Genomic DNA, 16,399 nt, shown 5'->3' on the forward strand with positions numbered 1-16,399 from the left:
AGGGAATTCTCTTAGACCCTATTCATTCATCTCTCAGGTGTTTCTTGAGCCTCTGATCCATGTTAGGAACTGTGGTCATTTTGTGGCCACTGACGACAAAAAAAAAAAAAAATGGGTGTCACTGTCCAGCTCTCAAGGAATTCATAGACTAGCAGGAGAAGGAAATATACTAAGAGGGAGTAACACAACGAGTGTCACGCAACCAGTAGAAAGGCCTCCCAGATTCCAGAGGGGAGAGGGACTAACTCCATGCAAGGAAGGGAGCAGTGCACAGAGACACGGTAACGTGAGCGCGTGGTTTGTTAGGATGCAAGTGGTACTTTGTGTGGCTGGAGCTCAGGGTACCTGGGAGAAAAAGTAAGATAGGATTGTCAGTGGCATAAGAGCAGAAAAGGTAGGCAGGAGATAGGACGTATGGGGAATTCCACGTTGTGCCAAGGAATCTGGACTTTATTCCAAAGCTATCTTGAGAGTTTTGAATTTGTTTACTCATTTGCTCAACCAATGTATTTTGAGCGCATTATATGTATATATATACACACACACATTCTGCATATTATATATATGCATATTGTATATATGCATATTTATATATATATATATATGCATGTGCTGCACAGTGCTGGGCTCTGAGTGTACTGTATTTAATAAATGACTATTTTGCTTGCTGTTATAGAACCAGTAATACAGGAGGCCCAAAGGAAGGTTGGGCGGCAGCTCCGGTCCTGGAGAGCTATGTGAATAGGAAGTTTTATTTTAGCAAAGAGTGAAAACAATTCTGCTAATAATAGGTATATGTTTAAACAAATCATGGTATATCCATTTAATGTAATATTATGTAACCGTTAAAAATGATATTTATAAGCATAGAAACATTTATGATGTTCCTTAATAGCACAGGAGAAATATTTATGGTGCTCACTGGAAAAAGTGGGATAAAAGTCTATACAGAGTGGTATATATCCATGAAGAGAAACAATTATAAAAAAGATCATAAAATATACAAAAATACTAATTATGACTTCCTCTTGGTAGGGTGATTTTTCCACTACTTTAGACTTTTTCTGAACCAAAATCTTTGCTTTTCTTCCTCTTTTTTATTTATGCATTTATTTATTTTTTGAGACAGGGTCTCATTCTGTTACCCAAGCTGGGGTGCAGTGGCACGATCAGGGCTCGCTGCAGCCTCTACCTCCTGGGCTGAAGCGATCCTCCTGCCTACAGGCATGTGCCATTATGCCTGGCTAATTTTTTTTGTCTTTTTAGTAGCAATGGAGTCTCACTGTGTTGCCCAGGCTGTCTTGAACTCCTGAGCTCAAGTGATCCTCCTGCCTTGGCCTCCCAAAGTGCTGGGATTACAGGCATGAGCCACTGTGCCCAGCCACCGAAAGACATTTCTATTAAGCACATATTTACTTTTTCAACCCAACATTTATGGTAAAAGTTGAGGGTGTAAAAAACAAGAAAGACAGCTGTCTAGCTGACATACTTTAGGTGTTATCTCTCCCGAAGGGCTGGGCTAGTGGCATGCCATCTGTCCTAGGGAGTCCTTTGGGATCCATGCTGGTCTCTTCTTGGTCCCTTGGTCCCTGGAGGGATGTAGCAGCTTCCATCTGAGGGGGAAGCCCGGGCATAGAAGCATGCGGTGGAGTGAGCTCTCCGGTTGGCATGGCCAGCTGTCCTCCCCACAGACTCTGATTTGCTGTGCAACCTCAGACAAGTCAGCCTCTCCTCCAAGGTGACCCTTTACCCGGCTATCATCACCCTGGAGGAGACTTTCCAAAGACGTTTCCAGGAAACAGGTCGAGGAGGAGGATCCCAGCCACAAGAGAAGCAGGTGCTCTTTTTCTAAATAGAGCCATGCGCGTCTCAACATCCTAGTTTTTTTCTGACCTTCAGCCTCTTTGAAACCTGCTACCAACTAATATGCATATATTTTTATCTTTTCTAGGAAATGATCGAAATGGCCTAGATTTCAACAGGCAGGTAAGAACTTGGGTCAGAAAGAAACATTTATACTATCAATTTTGGGCATCACCTATACTATCTGGTATGGAGGAAGACAAGATTAAGTACAGTTTGGGGGTGTTTATTCATAAACACCAAGCTTTCAGGATCAAAGGACCCTGAGCCCAACCTCCCACCCCAACCCATGAGCCAGTGTTGGGGTCTCTTCAGTATCCTCTCAAAAAAGGGCTAACAAATGGAGCACCTGTTTAGGGTAAACTTTATGCCAGACGTGGTCCAGAAATCTAAGGCAACAGCTCTTTTCCTGTCAATGCGTAGCCCAAGTTGCCTCTTAGGTGAGGGTTTGCATGAATTGACTGTGTACAGAGGAATTTATGGAGCCACAAAGGATGAGGTGCCTGGATTGCCACAGAGAATTCCTGATTTAAAGTAAGCAGCTAGAGAACATAACAGGAAACAGACAGGCAGAAATAGCTCAAAAAAGAACAGGTAACCAGGCTCGGGGGCAACATAGACATGCGCCTGGTGCCTTGCAAGAAAACCAAGTTGAATGAGGTTAGACTTAGTTAGGAAGGGCTTTGAAGGTGGTATTGGAAAGATCGCAGGACAGATGGATGTACATGTGTAAAGAGAAGGGGGAAGCCGAGGGAGAGGACTTACCCTTGAGGTTGGAGGCTGATGGGAAGATGGCGGGGTGGGAGGTAGGACAGGGTGTGATGTCAGAAGCAGATGGTGGGAGTGGGAGAGTTTGTTTGGAGGAGAAAGGCTAAGCTGGAGCCAGGCAGGGAGCAGTAATGGGAAGTCCTAGAGTGAGGGAGGGGTGTGAGAATTAAACACAAAGTTAGAAAGCCTGGGTTTTCGTTCCATTTCTGCCACTAACTAGGGGTATAACCTTGATCAAGTTATTTAATATTTTTGGTCTGAGTTTTCTCAACTGAAAAATTAATTCATTCCATAAATTTGGCAATGGGGGAGTACTTGCACTATGCCAGGTATGGGAACACAAAATTAGGGCATGATCTCTGCCTTGAAGGACCTCAAAGTCTAGTATAAGGACAGGGTGGAATGTCTTTAGAGAGAGGGAGAGGGAGAGACTGACTTTTAAGTGGATAATTACAATACAACCTCATTTATGTTTTACTAGAGGTATGGAAAAAGCATAAAATCAAATAGAAATAGGAACAGTTAATTCTTCCCGGGAGCTCAGAGCAGGCTTCATGGAGGAGGTGATATCTGAGTCTGTCTCTGAAGGATGAGTAGGAATTTTTAGTCAGAGAATAGTGACATAGAAAGGGAGATGGCAAGAAGGAAGGGAAAGGGGTGCATTGGATAATCACTAGGAATCCTCCCCTAGATTCTGATATCCTGAGTCCAGATTTAGATGGAAGTCTAGGATGGGGGCTGGAGATCAAATGCAGACATAGGTTCTTCTCCTCCTTTATCTACAGAGTGATTTGAAGTCACTGTTTTGTTTTTAAGGCAGGCTATCACTCTGTTGCCCAGGCTGGAGTGCAGTGGTACAGTCACAGCTCACTGCAACCTTGACCTCTGGGGCTCAACCAATCCTCCCACCTCAGCCTCCCAAGTAGCTGAGATCACAGCATGCACCACACAGGCCAGGCGCAGTGGCTCACACCTGTAATGCTTGGCTAATTTTCTGTGTTTTTTGTAGAGATGGGGTTTTGCCACCTTGCCCAGGCTGGTCTTGAACTCCTGGGCTCAAGCAATCCTCTCTCCTCAGCCCGCCAAACTGCTGGGATTACAGGTGTGAGCCACAGTGCCTGGCCTGAAGTCAGTATTAACATTTCCTAAAAGGCTGTTATTTCTGGGTACATTCTTCGCAGTCAGAGAGAAGAATAATGTTGAGTCCTGAGCCAGCACCTTTTAGGCAGGCAAATTCTGCAGTTTTATTCATCAGGAAGGCTGGGGAGTTTGCTAACAAATGAAAGCCAGCTACCCTCCCTTTACACCTGAGACCTAAAACAGAGATAGGCTTCAATTAAAGAGAGATCTAAGTTAGCTACAGAGAGGAAGGACTTCCAACCAATGCAGTTTATTAAAAACTACCAAGGGAGGGAGACTGTAGAGTCAGCATCTCACTCAAGGTCTTTAAATGTGAGACAGGTTCTTATCTCAGAGATAGTTTGGTCAGGTTTGCTTCAAGGGCAGGAAAATGGAGGAGATTCCCAAGGATTCTGTCATCCTGATGGATTCTGTGATCCTCATCCTAAACAGGTTGGGATGTGGCCCGGGCCCTGTGCTTTCTGCCCTGAGGACTCAAGATTCCCCAGCCCAGGGCCCACCTCTCCTGGCCCCAGCCCCTTGGACAAGATGCATGGGGAGGAGCCTCTTCCATACCAAGACATGGCAAGGCCAGCCTCGCTGGGAGGTGGCCAGCTTCACAGGCCCCATGGGCTTAGCTGCCCGTGTGATTTGTCGGAAGCTTGAGACACACTTGTGCTGGGGAGAAGGATGAGGGCAGCCCCTCCGACCCTGGGAGGCCCCTGACCCTTGGAACATCTTTGGGGTGTGGTTTCCCCACCAGGTGACTGCTGCTGGGAGTGAGCCTTGCTGCAGTTTGTTTCCCTTGGATGAGCCTTGTGGGGTGGGTTGTTCCCTCCCTCTTCTGGGAGGGGTTTGGATTCTCATCACTGACAAGAACAGACATGACAGATCTTTCCTTTAAAGAGGGTGGAGGGAATTTTGGAGGAAGACACATTCTGCCTGGTCACGTTCATTTACACACTCAGGCTGGAGCTCTCCTCTGCTCACACTCACGCCAACTCACCTGCAGGCCAGTGGGTGGGCACCCAGGACTTCCCAGGCCCCCGCTTGAGGGTCACACCCTCACACTTCACAGCAAGAGAAGCAAACTAAAACTTGCTGACCGCCAGGCTCGGGGCAAGGCGCTCTTGGCACTGAATCTCCTTTAATTCTCACTCTAAACCAGTGAGGTGGGTGATACAATCCTCATTTCACAAGTGAGAAAACTGCCTCCCAGGCAGCCCCGTCTTTTACAGAGAAGGATTTGAAAGATTAAATAACCTGATGAAGGTCACACAATTGATTGACTGGCTGAGCCAGGATTTGAACCCATATCTCTTTGACTCCAGAGCCCGTTTTTCCCATGAGGCCTTGCTGCACCTGCCCTGCTCCCTGCATCCGCACATCATCCCTGGGGAGAGGCCTGGGAGCCAGACGTTGAGTGTGACCTCACCATGACTAACCTGGGAGGTAGAGGGAGTAGGGAGTGGAAGAATGAATGGTTGTATAGGAGCAGCCTCTGCATCTGACACAGACAAGGGGTTGGCAGACACAGGGGAGCAGAGAAAGAGCCACTGCCCTGGGTGAAACTCCTGTTGCAAGGCCCCAGGCCAGTTGGTACGGCCAGATTCTGGGTAAACCACAGTCCTGAAGTTGCATGAGCAAGGAACGCTCATGGCTCATCGGGAAGTTTCCACACTGAGCCTGTTAACTTCCTGGTCCCAGGAAGGCAGACTGAGTCTGTTTGGGGGATACGTGTGGGAAGGTCAAGGGACCCAGAAACAAGGCCAACCCTCCATCCCCAGGACAGATGAGATAGACTTGAGAAGCAACAGGCTAAGGCCCTGAATAGGGACGCAGAAGTCCTGAGTTCCAGTGCTGTCTGTCCCTCACTAGTCGCTGCCTTATACAAACCTCTTCTTTCTGGGGTTCTGTTTCCTGATGAGTAAAATGGAGAGGCTTGGCTGAGATGCTGTCTGAGGCCCCAGACAGTGTGCATGTTACGGTGTCATTACTTATCTCTTGCCATATTTTGGCTGATTAGTTGGACTCTTCCACCCGACTTTCATTTTATTTTATTTTTCCATTGAAGAGAAATGAGGAAGAAAGTCACCTTTGAGCTGTAGAGAGTGAGGGGAAATATGTCACGTGGACTTTTTCCAGCCTGTATGACTGTATGTGAGCCAGTGAAAAGAATCGTTTGAAATCTAGAGGCTGAATCAGAAGGACCCAGTAGGCTGGATCTGGGACCGTCCATTCAACCTTTGAATATGCAGCCATACTTAAGCGCTGGATAGAGAGGTGTCCATTGTAAGAATATAAATTGCAAAGATGTGTTCTGTGAGAGACATGAGAATGCTAAGCTCTACCGAAGGATATTACAGAAGAGATGGTGTCTGAAGTGGATGGTGAGGGAAGAGTAGGTTTTGACTAGCAGAGAGGGTTGGCAAGAATATTACAGGCCTAGGGGATAGTGAATTGTCTCCCTTGGTGGGTTAGGCCAAGCTATGAAGATGTCAAATGCCTAGCAAAGAAGTCTGGGGCTTGTTCTATGGGCAGTAATGAGCTACTAGGTGTTCTCAAGCATGACTAGTTTCATTTACTAGAAGAGCACTGGAGGGGAGTGTGGGTGAGAAGGGAAGGGAGGATGAGTGACAAACTGATGCAAGAGAGGCCGAGTGGAATGCTGCTGTAGCCAGAAATGTGAAAGACACAGACAGAGCAAGAAAGTTACGCACACAGGCCAGGCGCAGTGGCTCACACCTGTAATCCCAACACTTAGGGAGGCCTAGGCGGGTGGATCACCTGAGGTCAGGAGTTTAAGACCAGCCTGGCCAACAGGGCGAAACCCCATCTCTACTAAAAATACAAAAATTAGCTGGGCGTGGTGGCAGGTGCCTGTAATCCCAGCTACTTGGGAGGCTGAGGCAGGGAGAACTGCTTGAACCTGGGAGGTGGAGGTTGTAGTGAATTGAGATCGTGCCACTCTGCCTGGATGACAGAGTGAGACTCTATCTCAGAAAAACGAGAGAGAGAGAGAGAGAGAGAGAGGAGAGGGGAGAGAGAGAGAGAGGAGAGAGAGAGAGAGAAAAGAAAGAAAAGGAAGGAAGGAAGGAAGGAAGAAAGGAAAGAGAGAAGAAAGAAAGAAAGAAGAAAGAAGAAAGCAAGAAGAAAGAAGAAAGAAAGAAGAAAGAAAGAAAGAAAGAAAGAAAGAAGAAGAAAGAAAGAAAGAAAGAGAAAGAAAAAAAGAAAGAAGAAGAAAAAGGAAGGAAGGAGGAAGGAAGTTATGTAGCACTTTGGGAGGCCGAGACGGGCAGATCACGAGGTCAGGAGATCGAGACTATCCTGGCTAACATGGTGAAATCCCATCTCTACTAAAAAATACAAAAAACTAGCTGGGCGAGGTGGCGGGCACCTGTAGTCCCAGTTACTCGAGAGGCTGAGGCAGGAGAATGGCATAAACCCGGGAGGTGGAGCTTGCAGTGAACTGAGATCCGGCCACTGCACTCCAGCCTGGGTGAAAGAGCGAGACTCCGTCTCAAAAAAAAAAAAAAAAAAAGAAAAAGAAAGTTATGTACACAGACATAGAGCCGCTGCCTGGCTGTGAATCCTGGCTCCAGCACTACCTGACCATGTGACCTTGAGCAAGTTATCCAGTCTCCATGTGCCTCAATGCCCTCATCTGTAAAGTGGGGAGGATAGTGATATCTGTCTCACAGGGTTATTGTGAGGGTCAAATGATGTGTATATACTTCTTAGACAAGTATCTTGAACATATACACTGTATATTTGCTATTATTATTACAATTTCAGTAGGCATGGAGAGACCCAGCTTTAAGAGATAATTCTGAGATAAGATCAGGAAGATTTTGGTGACAGATTGGGCATGGACAGCAAAGAAGAGGGATGAGTTAAACGTGGCTGAGAATTCTAGCTTGGGATGCTGAACCTTGGTAGGACCACAACTCATCATCAAGAAGACAGGAGGTGGAACAAACTTATCCAGATGATGGGAGGAGAAAGAAGGGCAGAGAATGAGCTCTGGGCTCAGAGCTCATTCTCATGGCAAGAAATTTGGATCTGGAGCCCAGGAGACAGGCAGGACTGAAGATGTATATTGGGGAGTTGCCACTGAATCATATTACATGGAGTGATGAGAGGGAACGGGGTTACCTGGGGAGGATGTGCAGAGTGGGAAGAGGACCAAGGACAGACCTAGAGAAGGGCACTTAAGGGACAGGCTGAGTGGATGTCTATAGATGAAACTAGGAAGGAAGGTCAAAGGGACAGGAGGGGAGCCACGCTCACCAAGGAGAGATGTTCATGAAGGTGGGGAGAGCCAACAGTATCAGAGCATAGGGGGCAACACAGTAGAATCTGAAGCCTAAAAGTTGGCTAGGAACTTGGCAGTCAGGCAAGCAAGGATAGCCTTCACCTGGTGTCTGTCTGGTCCACAGTGAGAGTGGATGTCAAGCTTGTTGCAGCTGAGGGGTGAGTAGGAGTTAAGGAAATGATGGAGACTCGGATTGTAGAATTCCCTTTCGAGGAATAGGGTGATAAAGAGATGGAAATGTTGGCTTAAGATGGAGGCCGTGTGAAGAGAAGGCTTTGTGGAGGAAGGGGACTTGAGTGAGTGTGGCCTGGGAGAGCTAGGAAAGGCAGTGCAGGAGAAAGGAAAGAGGGGCCTGGTAGTGGCGGTGGGAGGACCCCAGTGGAGGGCTCTTCTGAGAGGGAAGGAGGGTTGAGTGCTCTGGCAGCGTGTTCAGGAGCCCAGGGCACAGCGGTCCTCACCTGGAGTCTCTCCACTCCATTTCCTGCTCTTTGGGCCAACAGCTAACTTCAGAAGAACACTGGGAGGTAGAATTGGATTAAAGGGGATTGGGGGTTCCAAAATGACAAGTGCATACCTAGGAGGCCTCACACCTGCTCTGTTCTGGTAACTTCTGGAACCCTCATCATCCAGGGCCATGGGTTTCCACCAGGCAGATCAGGACAGTGTTTTGTGTATGCTGTTGAGCGTTGTGTGGCTTGAAGACCTCCCAAAAGTCCTGTGAGGCCAGAAGAGAGTCTGAAGCAAGTTGGCAGCTGTGCTTGTCCCTACGTTTCCTGCCCCAAGAGCTGAGAATCAGTGGCCTGGGGTTTCCTCTCAGCCCCACACTTGCCAGCATTCTAAGCTCACCTGCACGAATGGCTCTCCCATGCCTGTTTCTGGACACTTGTGCTGGCTAGTTCTGAAGAGTTGCCCCGGTGTGCCCTAGTGCAGCATTTAGTTTTAAGCCAACTGGGATTTTCCATCATTGTTTTCTTGAATGTGACCAACCAACTACCACAGTTCTCTGGCTGCTCCTAGTACAAATTGACTTGTAATTAATTGGCTCGATGGGGCGTCTTCTTTAAAATCAACAAGATTCAGGTACGGAAAGGTTTCTGAGGACTCAGAATGATGGAGAGTCTTCTTCAGGGAGGCCAGTGAGGGAGACACAGGGACAGCAGTGCCAAGCCCTGGAGCTGGCAATGGAGGGTCCGCGGTGATGGCAAAGTAAGTACTCACCCCCAGGAGCAGCCTCAGGACAGTAGGCTCCAAAGCCACTGAGCCTGAGAGAGCAAGGGAGGGAATGAATAGGCCATGTTGGATTGTTTAGTTCCACAAACCTGCACTTAGCTGATTATTGGGAAGACGGAGAAGAGTACATCACGGTCCCTGCCCGCAGGAGCTCCCAGCCCAGTAGGGAAGATGTAGGGTCTGCCACAGAGAGGGAGGCCACTGCACTACACTTTTGTCAGTGGGGCTGGTTCAGAGAGCCTAAGAAAGCCATGCCAGGAGAATAGAGCCTCAGGGTAGTAGGTCCAATATGCAGGAGGGGGGCTCCGAGACCTCCTTGGGAGGATGAGAACTGAGGGCTGAAAGACTCTTGTTCCCCTGAGGATTGCTTGCTTCTGCTCCAGGATCCAGCTTCCAGTCCTGTACTTCCTAGTGGATGCAAGATTTGGGGGTGGTGGGGCGAGGCAGGGCGGGGCAGGCTAAGAAAGAGAAGAGGATGAGGAGCCAACAAGCCACATTTTGCTCAACCCTAAGCAGTACAGCCAGGTTTACAATGTCAGTCTGTAATACCCTCTCTCTCCCCCTCCAAAATATCAAAACAGAAATTTAAATGCAGGAGCCTGACAGATAGAGCTATGTTGGAGATATGGTTTTGATGCCTGGCCACAATGGGCTTTCTAAGACCTCACTGCAGAATTAAACACATCCACCAGGCACAGATAGAGCCGGCAGAAAACAGACATAAAAGCACCCTCCTGGCCAGGTGCAGTGGCTTGCACCTGAAATCCCAGCACTTTGGGAGGCTGAGGTGGGTGGATCGCCTGAGGTCAGGAGTTCAAGACCAGCCTGGCCAACATGGTGAAACCCCATCTCTACAAAAAATATAAAATACAAAAATACAAAAATATGCATTTTTACTAAAAAATGCTAAAATACAAAAAATACAAAATACAAAAATAAAAATACTAAAACCACAAAAATACAAAAAAATACTAAAAATACAGCTAAAAATACAAAACACAAAAAAATTAGCTACTAAAAATATGAAAAAATTTAGCCGGGCATGGTGGTACACGCCTGTAATCCCAGCTACTTGGGAGGCTGCAGCAGGAAAATCACTTGAACGCAGGAGGCAGAGGTTACAGTGAGCCGAGATTGTGCCACTGCACTCCAACCTGAGCAATAGAGCCAGACTCCATCTCAACAAAAAAAAAAAACATAAAAAAATTTTAAAAGCACCCTCCTAGTCAACAGGCAGATCTGAATAGAAGGTCCATATGGGGCCAAGCCACACCCCCAACCTCCGTCTAACCCTGATGTTCTCATTTTTATCAGATTCAGTGTCTCTTGTAATGAGGCTCCTATAAAACCTCTTTAATATCTTAGAGTGAAATTTATAGAAAACATAGGCCAGGTGTGGTGCCTCACGCCTGTAATCCCAGCTCTTTGGGAGGCTGAGGCAGGTGGGTCACCTGAGGTCAGGAGTTTGAGACCAGCCTGGCCAACATGGTAAAACCCCATCTCTACTAAAAATGCAAAAAAAAAATTAGCCAGGTGCAGTGGCTCATGCCTGTAGACCCAGCTACTCAGGAGGCTGAGGCACAAGAATCGCTTGAATCCGGGAGGCGGAGGTTGCAGTCAGCTGAGATCACACCACTGCACTCCAGCATGGGCAACAGTGAGACTCTGTCACAAAAAAGAAAAAAATAGATATATAAATAAAAATCAGTAATATTGTCTAACTTGAATAAAAAGGAAAAAGCAAAGTAATTAATAATAAAACAATGTGTATTTCAGCAAGTATATCCTTAGACACATTCCCCTAAAAGGTTTAATGAGACAGTAGGACGCTCATGCCTTTATGAATGTGACAGACACAAGTACAGGCTGATATTGGTATGCTGTCCTGGCTGCTCAAAAGCCATCATCTTTCAAAATGTTAAACAACTCTTCGTAAAGCTCCAGCCAAATCTAATCTTTCCTCCATTAACACAGAAAATGGCATCCCTGGGTAAAATGCATATTAAGAGTGTGCAAAAGATACTTTGTGTTTGCATAAAAAATGGAATTGGGTTTTGGGCTTATATGATTATAGGCAGGCTGTTCACCGACACAGATGTCTGGTGGGGCACTTGAAAGTCATATAAGAAATTGTATGGGATGCAAAGAAGTGTTTGTTTGATACTGTCTTCTACAGTGCAAGATGTCTAGAATACCTGCCCTCAGCCCAATAAACGTAAGCTACGCCTCCTAATTATTAAGACAGTCAGAAAAAACACGCCACAGATTTCAGAAAACATCTCCCAGGGTAGCTGTGATCCCCAGTGAGAACAACTGACTTTGACCCACCAAGGGGATAAGTCACCTCTCTTACCAGGAGACAGAGCCAGATGTGACTGGCTGAAGACCTTCCACATAGAAATACAACACCAGAAAAAGGCGCCCCCAGAAAGAATGCATACAGCCTCTGCCCTCAGAGAACTTACTTGCTATCTATCCACTGAGGGAGACAGGTCTGAAAAGTTCCTAAAAATGTCAGAGCAAGGGGTGTGTAAACCAGCACCAACCCTGGGGGAGTGAGCTGGGCTGACTGAGTGATTAGGTGGGTTTGGAGCAGAATGTTCTGGCAGCAGATAATAGGCAAGATTAAATAACTCTCCATGGACACAAGAGCCTGTCGGGGGGTGGAGGGCAAGGGGAGAGATAGTATTAGGATAAATACCTAATGTAGATGACGGGTTGATGGGTGCAGCAAACCACCATGGCGCGTGTATACCTACATAACAAACCTGCACATTCTGCACACACGTAAACTTAAAGTATATATACAAAAAAATAACTCCCTTCTCCGGCCGGGCGCGGTGGCTCAAGCCTATAATCCCAGCACTTTGGGAGGCCGAGACGGGCAGATCACGAGGTCAGGAGATCGAGACCATCCTGGCTAACACGGTGAAACCTCGTCTGTACTAAAAAAATACAAAAAACTAGCCGGGCGTGGCGGCGGGCGCCTGTAGTCCCAGCTACTCGGGAGGCTGAGGCCGGAGAATGGCGTAAACCCGGGAGGCGGAGGTTGCAGTGAGCTGAGATCCGGCCACTGCACTCCAGCCTGGGTGACAGAGCGAGACTCTGTCTCAAAAAAAAAAATAACTCACTTCTCCAAAGTGATGTCTCCATTGTAGTCAAGATGCTATAATAATCAGTATTTCTTGAACTCTGACTGTGTGCCAGGCACTGAGTATAAAAGGGTTTATATACTTGCTTTTGTTTAATATTTATAGCAACCCTGTGATGTAGTTGTTATCATTCCTATTCCACAGAGGGGAAAACTGAGGCACTGAGAGGTTAGGGAATTTTCTCATCATAACACTGTTCACAGAGAAGTCTGTGTTTAAAGCCAGGCTTGCCAGACTCCCGACTCTGTGGTTCTCCCCACTGCCTGCTTGTCTCGGGAGGAGGCCATGTGATGTCGTGGTTGGGTCACATTGTCAGTATTGGTCAACCCCTCTGGGCCTCTGACTCCTCATGTGAAGAGGAAAACAGTAAGAGTATCTATTTCCTAGGCATGGCGTAAGAATTAATAGAGTTAAGATCTATAAAGTACTTAGAATAATGTCTGGTATACCATAATCCACCAATAAACATTAGCTCTTATTATTTTCTGATGAATGAGAACCCGTCATGTTCTCTACCACCCTTCTCCCTGTGTGGTTGCTTAGCTGGACTTGTACCAGGTTGGAGGCTGCAGATACTATTAGAAAGGTAATTTTTTTCTGGGATCTATCATCTCCCAATCTCAGCCCCACCGCCCTCTGCAAGCGTGGGCGGGGAAGCAGTTGGTAAACGTGTTTGTTTTTGGAGAGGTGGGAATTTATCCTCTTTTGCCAGCCATGCTTGGTGCTTTGGCCTGAGGCTCAGGTGTCAACTGTTTCCTGTTCGTAGCCTGGGCAGCAGCCCCAGTACTGGGTGGACCAAGCCCTGTGGCGAGCCCCATGGTGAACAGCACCGAGGAACAGGAATAGCTGTCTGGGTTCTCCAGAAGCCTGTGCCTAGTACTTGCTGGTCTACCAGACAGCCCAAACACCACCAAAAAGCCCCTCTGCAGCATGGGGTTTGGGCCTAGCTGGTTCCAGCTCCAGCACTGGCATGAGCTTTGCATGCATTCTGGATGGGTAGCGGAGACCAAATGTTCCTCTTGGCTCAGGTGTTGGGTGGAGAACAGTGAGAACGAAGGAGGGAGAAGAAGGTCGAGGTCCTTCACCTGATTGTGCAGAAGCCAAAAAGTGGCTTCTATCTGGAGATTTCAGTGAGTTGCCTTTGTTGAATGCAGATACAGGTAAGACTAAAAGCAGGGCCAGGTCTTCCCTTTTTCAAACAGGCATTTCTTTGGAGCAGGCTTTTGAAAGGGAAGCTGGATTTAGCCCCAAACAATAACAGGGAAAGTTAATACTATTTATTGAACCTTTAGTTTATAACAGGCACTGGGCTGAATGCTTTGCAAGCAGTATCTCATTTAAACCTACAGCCACCCAAAGCAGTAGATGTTATATTTCCATTTTAAAGATGAAGAAACTGAGGCTAGGAGAGGTCAAGCAACTTGCTTAGAGCCAGAATTCAAACCAAAGTTGATGTGCTGTGCCAGGCATTTTACATAGGTGATATCTTATTTAAGATTACCTAATGAATCCTTACAACAGCCTGGTGAGGTAAGCATTATTCTTCCCATTATATAGCTGGGGAAACTGTAGCTCAGAGAGGTTAAGTAACTTGCCCGAGGTGGAGCTCAGATGTAAGACAGGCCTGTCTGACTTTCTACCATACCAGACTGCTTTTGAGAGAAAGAGGACAGAGAGAGAGAGAGAGAGAGAGAGAGAGAGAGAGTGTGTGTGTGACTGTGTGTACTCCTGCAAATGAGACATGACCTAATGTTACCCAGAGCCCCTCACTTGACATGTGTCCAGTACTTTTCCACGTTTCCAAAGCCCTGTCAGTCATACCAACACCCGCAGACCTCTTCTGGCTGGGGCTTGCCAGCTGAGATGATAGAGATAGTATCTGCAGGCTCAGGGAGGGTTGCCAGGTAAAGGGTGGGGTGGAGAAGAGTTCCCACCCAACGAGGGTTCCCCTGGCCCTTCGAGAAGCCGCCTTCCTGGGCCTGTGCGTGAGAAGGGTCCAGGGAGGAGGCAGTGTTTGCCTGTGTGTGCCTGCAGGGAGGGGGCGGACCCTGGCTTTCTCTTTGCCCCCAAGTCAGAGAGGGCTGTGCCTGCAGCTCTGGTAAGCAACCAGAGAATCATCTTCTCCCAGAATCACAGCCTTGGCTAAAAATAAACTTTTTCCACCTTAAACTTCCTTCCACCTAGTCTGGCCCTTGAGTGGCTTTCGAGGCCACCCTGGGGCTCAGGTGCTCTTTCTGTGTCCCTGTATAGCTCCTACCTGATACCAGGTCACATCTAGTTTTATGTCCCTCTCTGCTTGACAACTTCCAGAGGCCTTCTCTAAGCCAATAGGTTTTTGTCCACTCACAAGAACTGTGTGAAGCGGATGTTACTACTCTCATTTAACAAAGAAGATAACTGAGGCTCAAATGGTTGAGTGGCCTGCACCCCAGTACCTGAGCCGGGACTTACTCCATTCCTTTTTTTCTGTGCCTGCTGGATCACAGGGGCTGTGCTCACTGCAGGTCTGTTATCTCCAAATCCAGCTTGTCCCACTGATCACCGTTGCCTTCATGGTCCCTATACCCTCCTGGACTTCTGCTGCTTGTGTTCAGATCAAGTGTTGAGACTTCCCTCCCTTTTCCACCAAAGCCCTCTTGGCTCCCAACTGCTGAAGATACTTAGTTCACATCCTGTTGTGCTTTTCTTTCTTGGCAGCCCCTCCCCTGCACTGGCATCTACTCATATTTCCTCCTGTACACTTCGTCAGCACGGACTGCTGCGGGGTATCCCTGGTTCCAGTCATGTAGCGGACAGTGTGGCTGCAGATTGAGCTCTGGCATTGCACAGACCTAGCTTTGAATCTTGGCTCCACCAAGAGAATCTGTGTAACCTGGTGACTTATGCTCTCCAAGCCTCAGTTTTCTCTCCGTTCAATGGGAGGAAAAATAGGATCAACTTTATAATGCTGTTAGGAGGAGGACTCAATGAGATCTTGAGTGTAAAGTGTCTTGGACACAGTAGACACTCAATAAATGTGAGTTGTTGTTGTTCCTATTGCAACAATTTAGCAGCAATATTGGTTCCAGTTGCCCCATTTCATTCATATCCATGTGGCTCCAGTTCACCCCTTCTTCTTAGCTTTGCCCCTGGAAGGCTCTGAAGACCTCTGGTTCCTCCTTTTCCAGATGACAGTGCTGCTCAGATTCCCCCAACTGCTGGCCTTCTTCTGAGTGTTCTTACCTGTGTCCTTGTGCCTGACTCAGCCATTACTAAAGCAATCATAAGAAAGTCATGCAAGGCTCAGTCTGGGCCAGGAAAACACAGGCATGTTTCACTATACCTAACAGGGTGGTTTTTGAAATGTTGTATACAAATCAAAGTTTTGTCACTGAAATACTATTTTCCTTTACTGGAGAATGTGCATTTAAAGAAATATTAGGCTGGGCGCAGTGGCTCATTCCTGTAATCTCAGCACTTTGGGAGGCTGAGGCCGGCAGATCACTTGAGGCTAGGAGTTCAAGACCAGGTTGGCCAACATGGCGAAACCCGGTCTCTACTAAAAATATAAAAATTAGCCAGGCGTGGTGGTGGGCACCTGTAACCCCAGCTATTCTGGAGGCTAAGGCATGAGAATCACTTGAACTTGAGAGGCAGAGGTTGCAGTGAGCCAAGATACCACCACTGCACTCCAGCCTGGATGACAAAGACTCGGTCTCAAAAAAAGAAGAGAGAGAGAGAAATATTAGACTGAATCTTTTCAGAGAACAAAGAATGAATTTTTATGGTCAGTTAGAGCCAAATATCCTCTATAGGCTTTGCTTAACGCAAGTTATACATTAAGATTTTTATGTTTATATTTTCCCCCTTGATGACATCTCACAGTGTGTGATCTTAACAAGACATTTTTTAAAACTTAACCTAGGCCATCACTGTGGATGGTTTCATCCAAGGGCTTGGAAGTGGGTTTTGT

General features: G+C 47.1%; 1 protein-coding gene across 5 annotated transcripts in view; it reads left to right on the top strand.

Moving 5' to 3' along the window:
* The window catches only part of POU2F3 (POU class 2 homeobox 3), an 83,585-nt gene that overhangs the window by 28,807 nt on the left and 38,379 nt on the right, over positions 1-16,399 (top strand). For all 5 annotated transcript variants that reach the window (XM_033206054.1, XM_033206055.1, XM_033206057.1 and 2 more), the window contains one exon: positions 1,952-1,986. In XM_033206054.1, coding sequence (XP_033061945.1) covers positions 1,952-1,986 — 35 coding nt within the window. The remainder of the gene's footprint in view (positions 1-1,951; positions 1,987-16,399) is intronic.

This window comes from Trachypithecus francoisi, unplaced genomic scaffold (genome assembly GCF_009764315.1).
Source record: "Trachypithecus francoisi isolate TF-2019V2 unplaced genomic scaffold, Tfra_2.0 Lachesis_group8, whole genome shotgun sequence".
In the NCBI taxonomy this organism is placed as follows: domain Eukaryota; kingdom Metazoa; phylum Chordata; class Mammalia; order Primates; family Cercopithecidae; genus Trachypithecus; species Trachypithecus francoisi.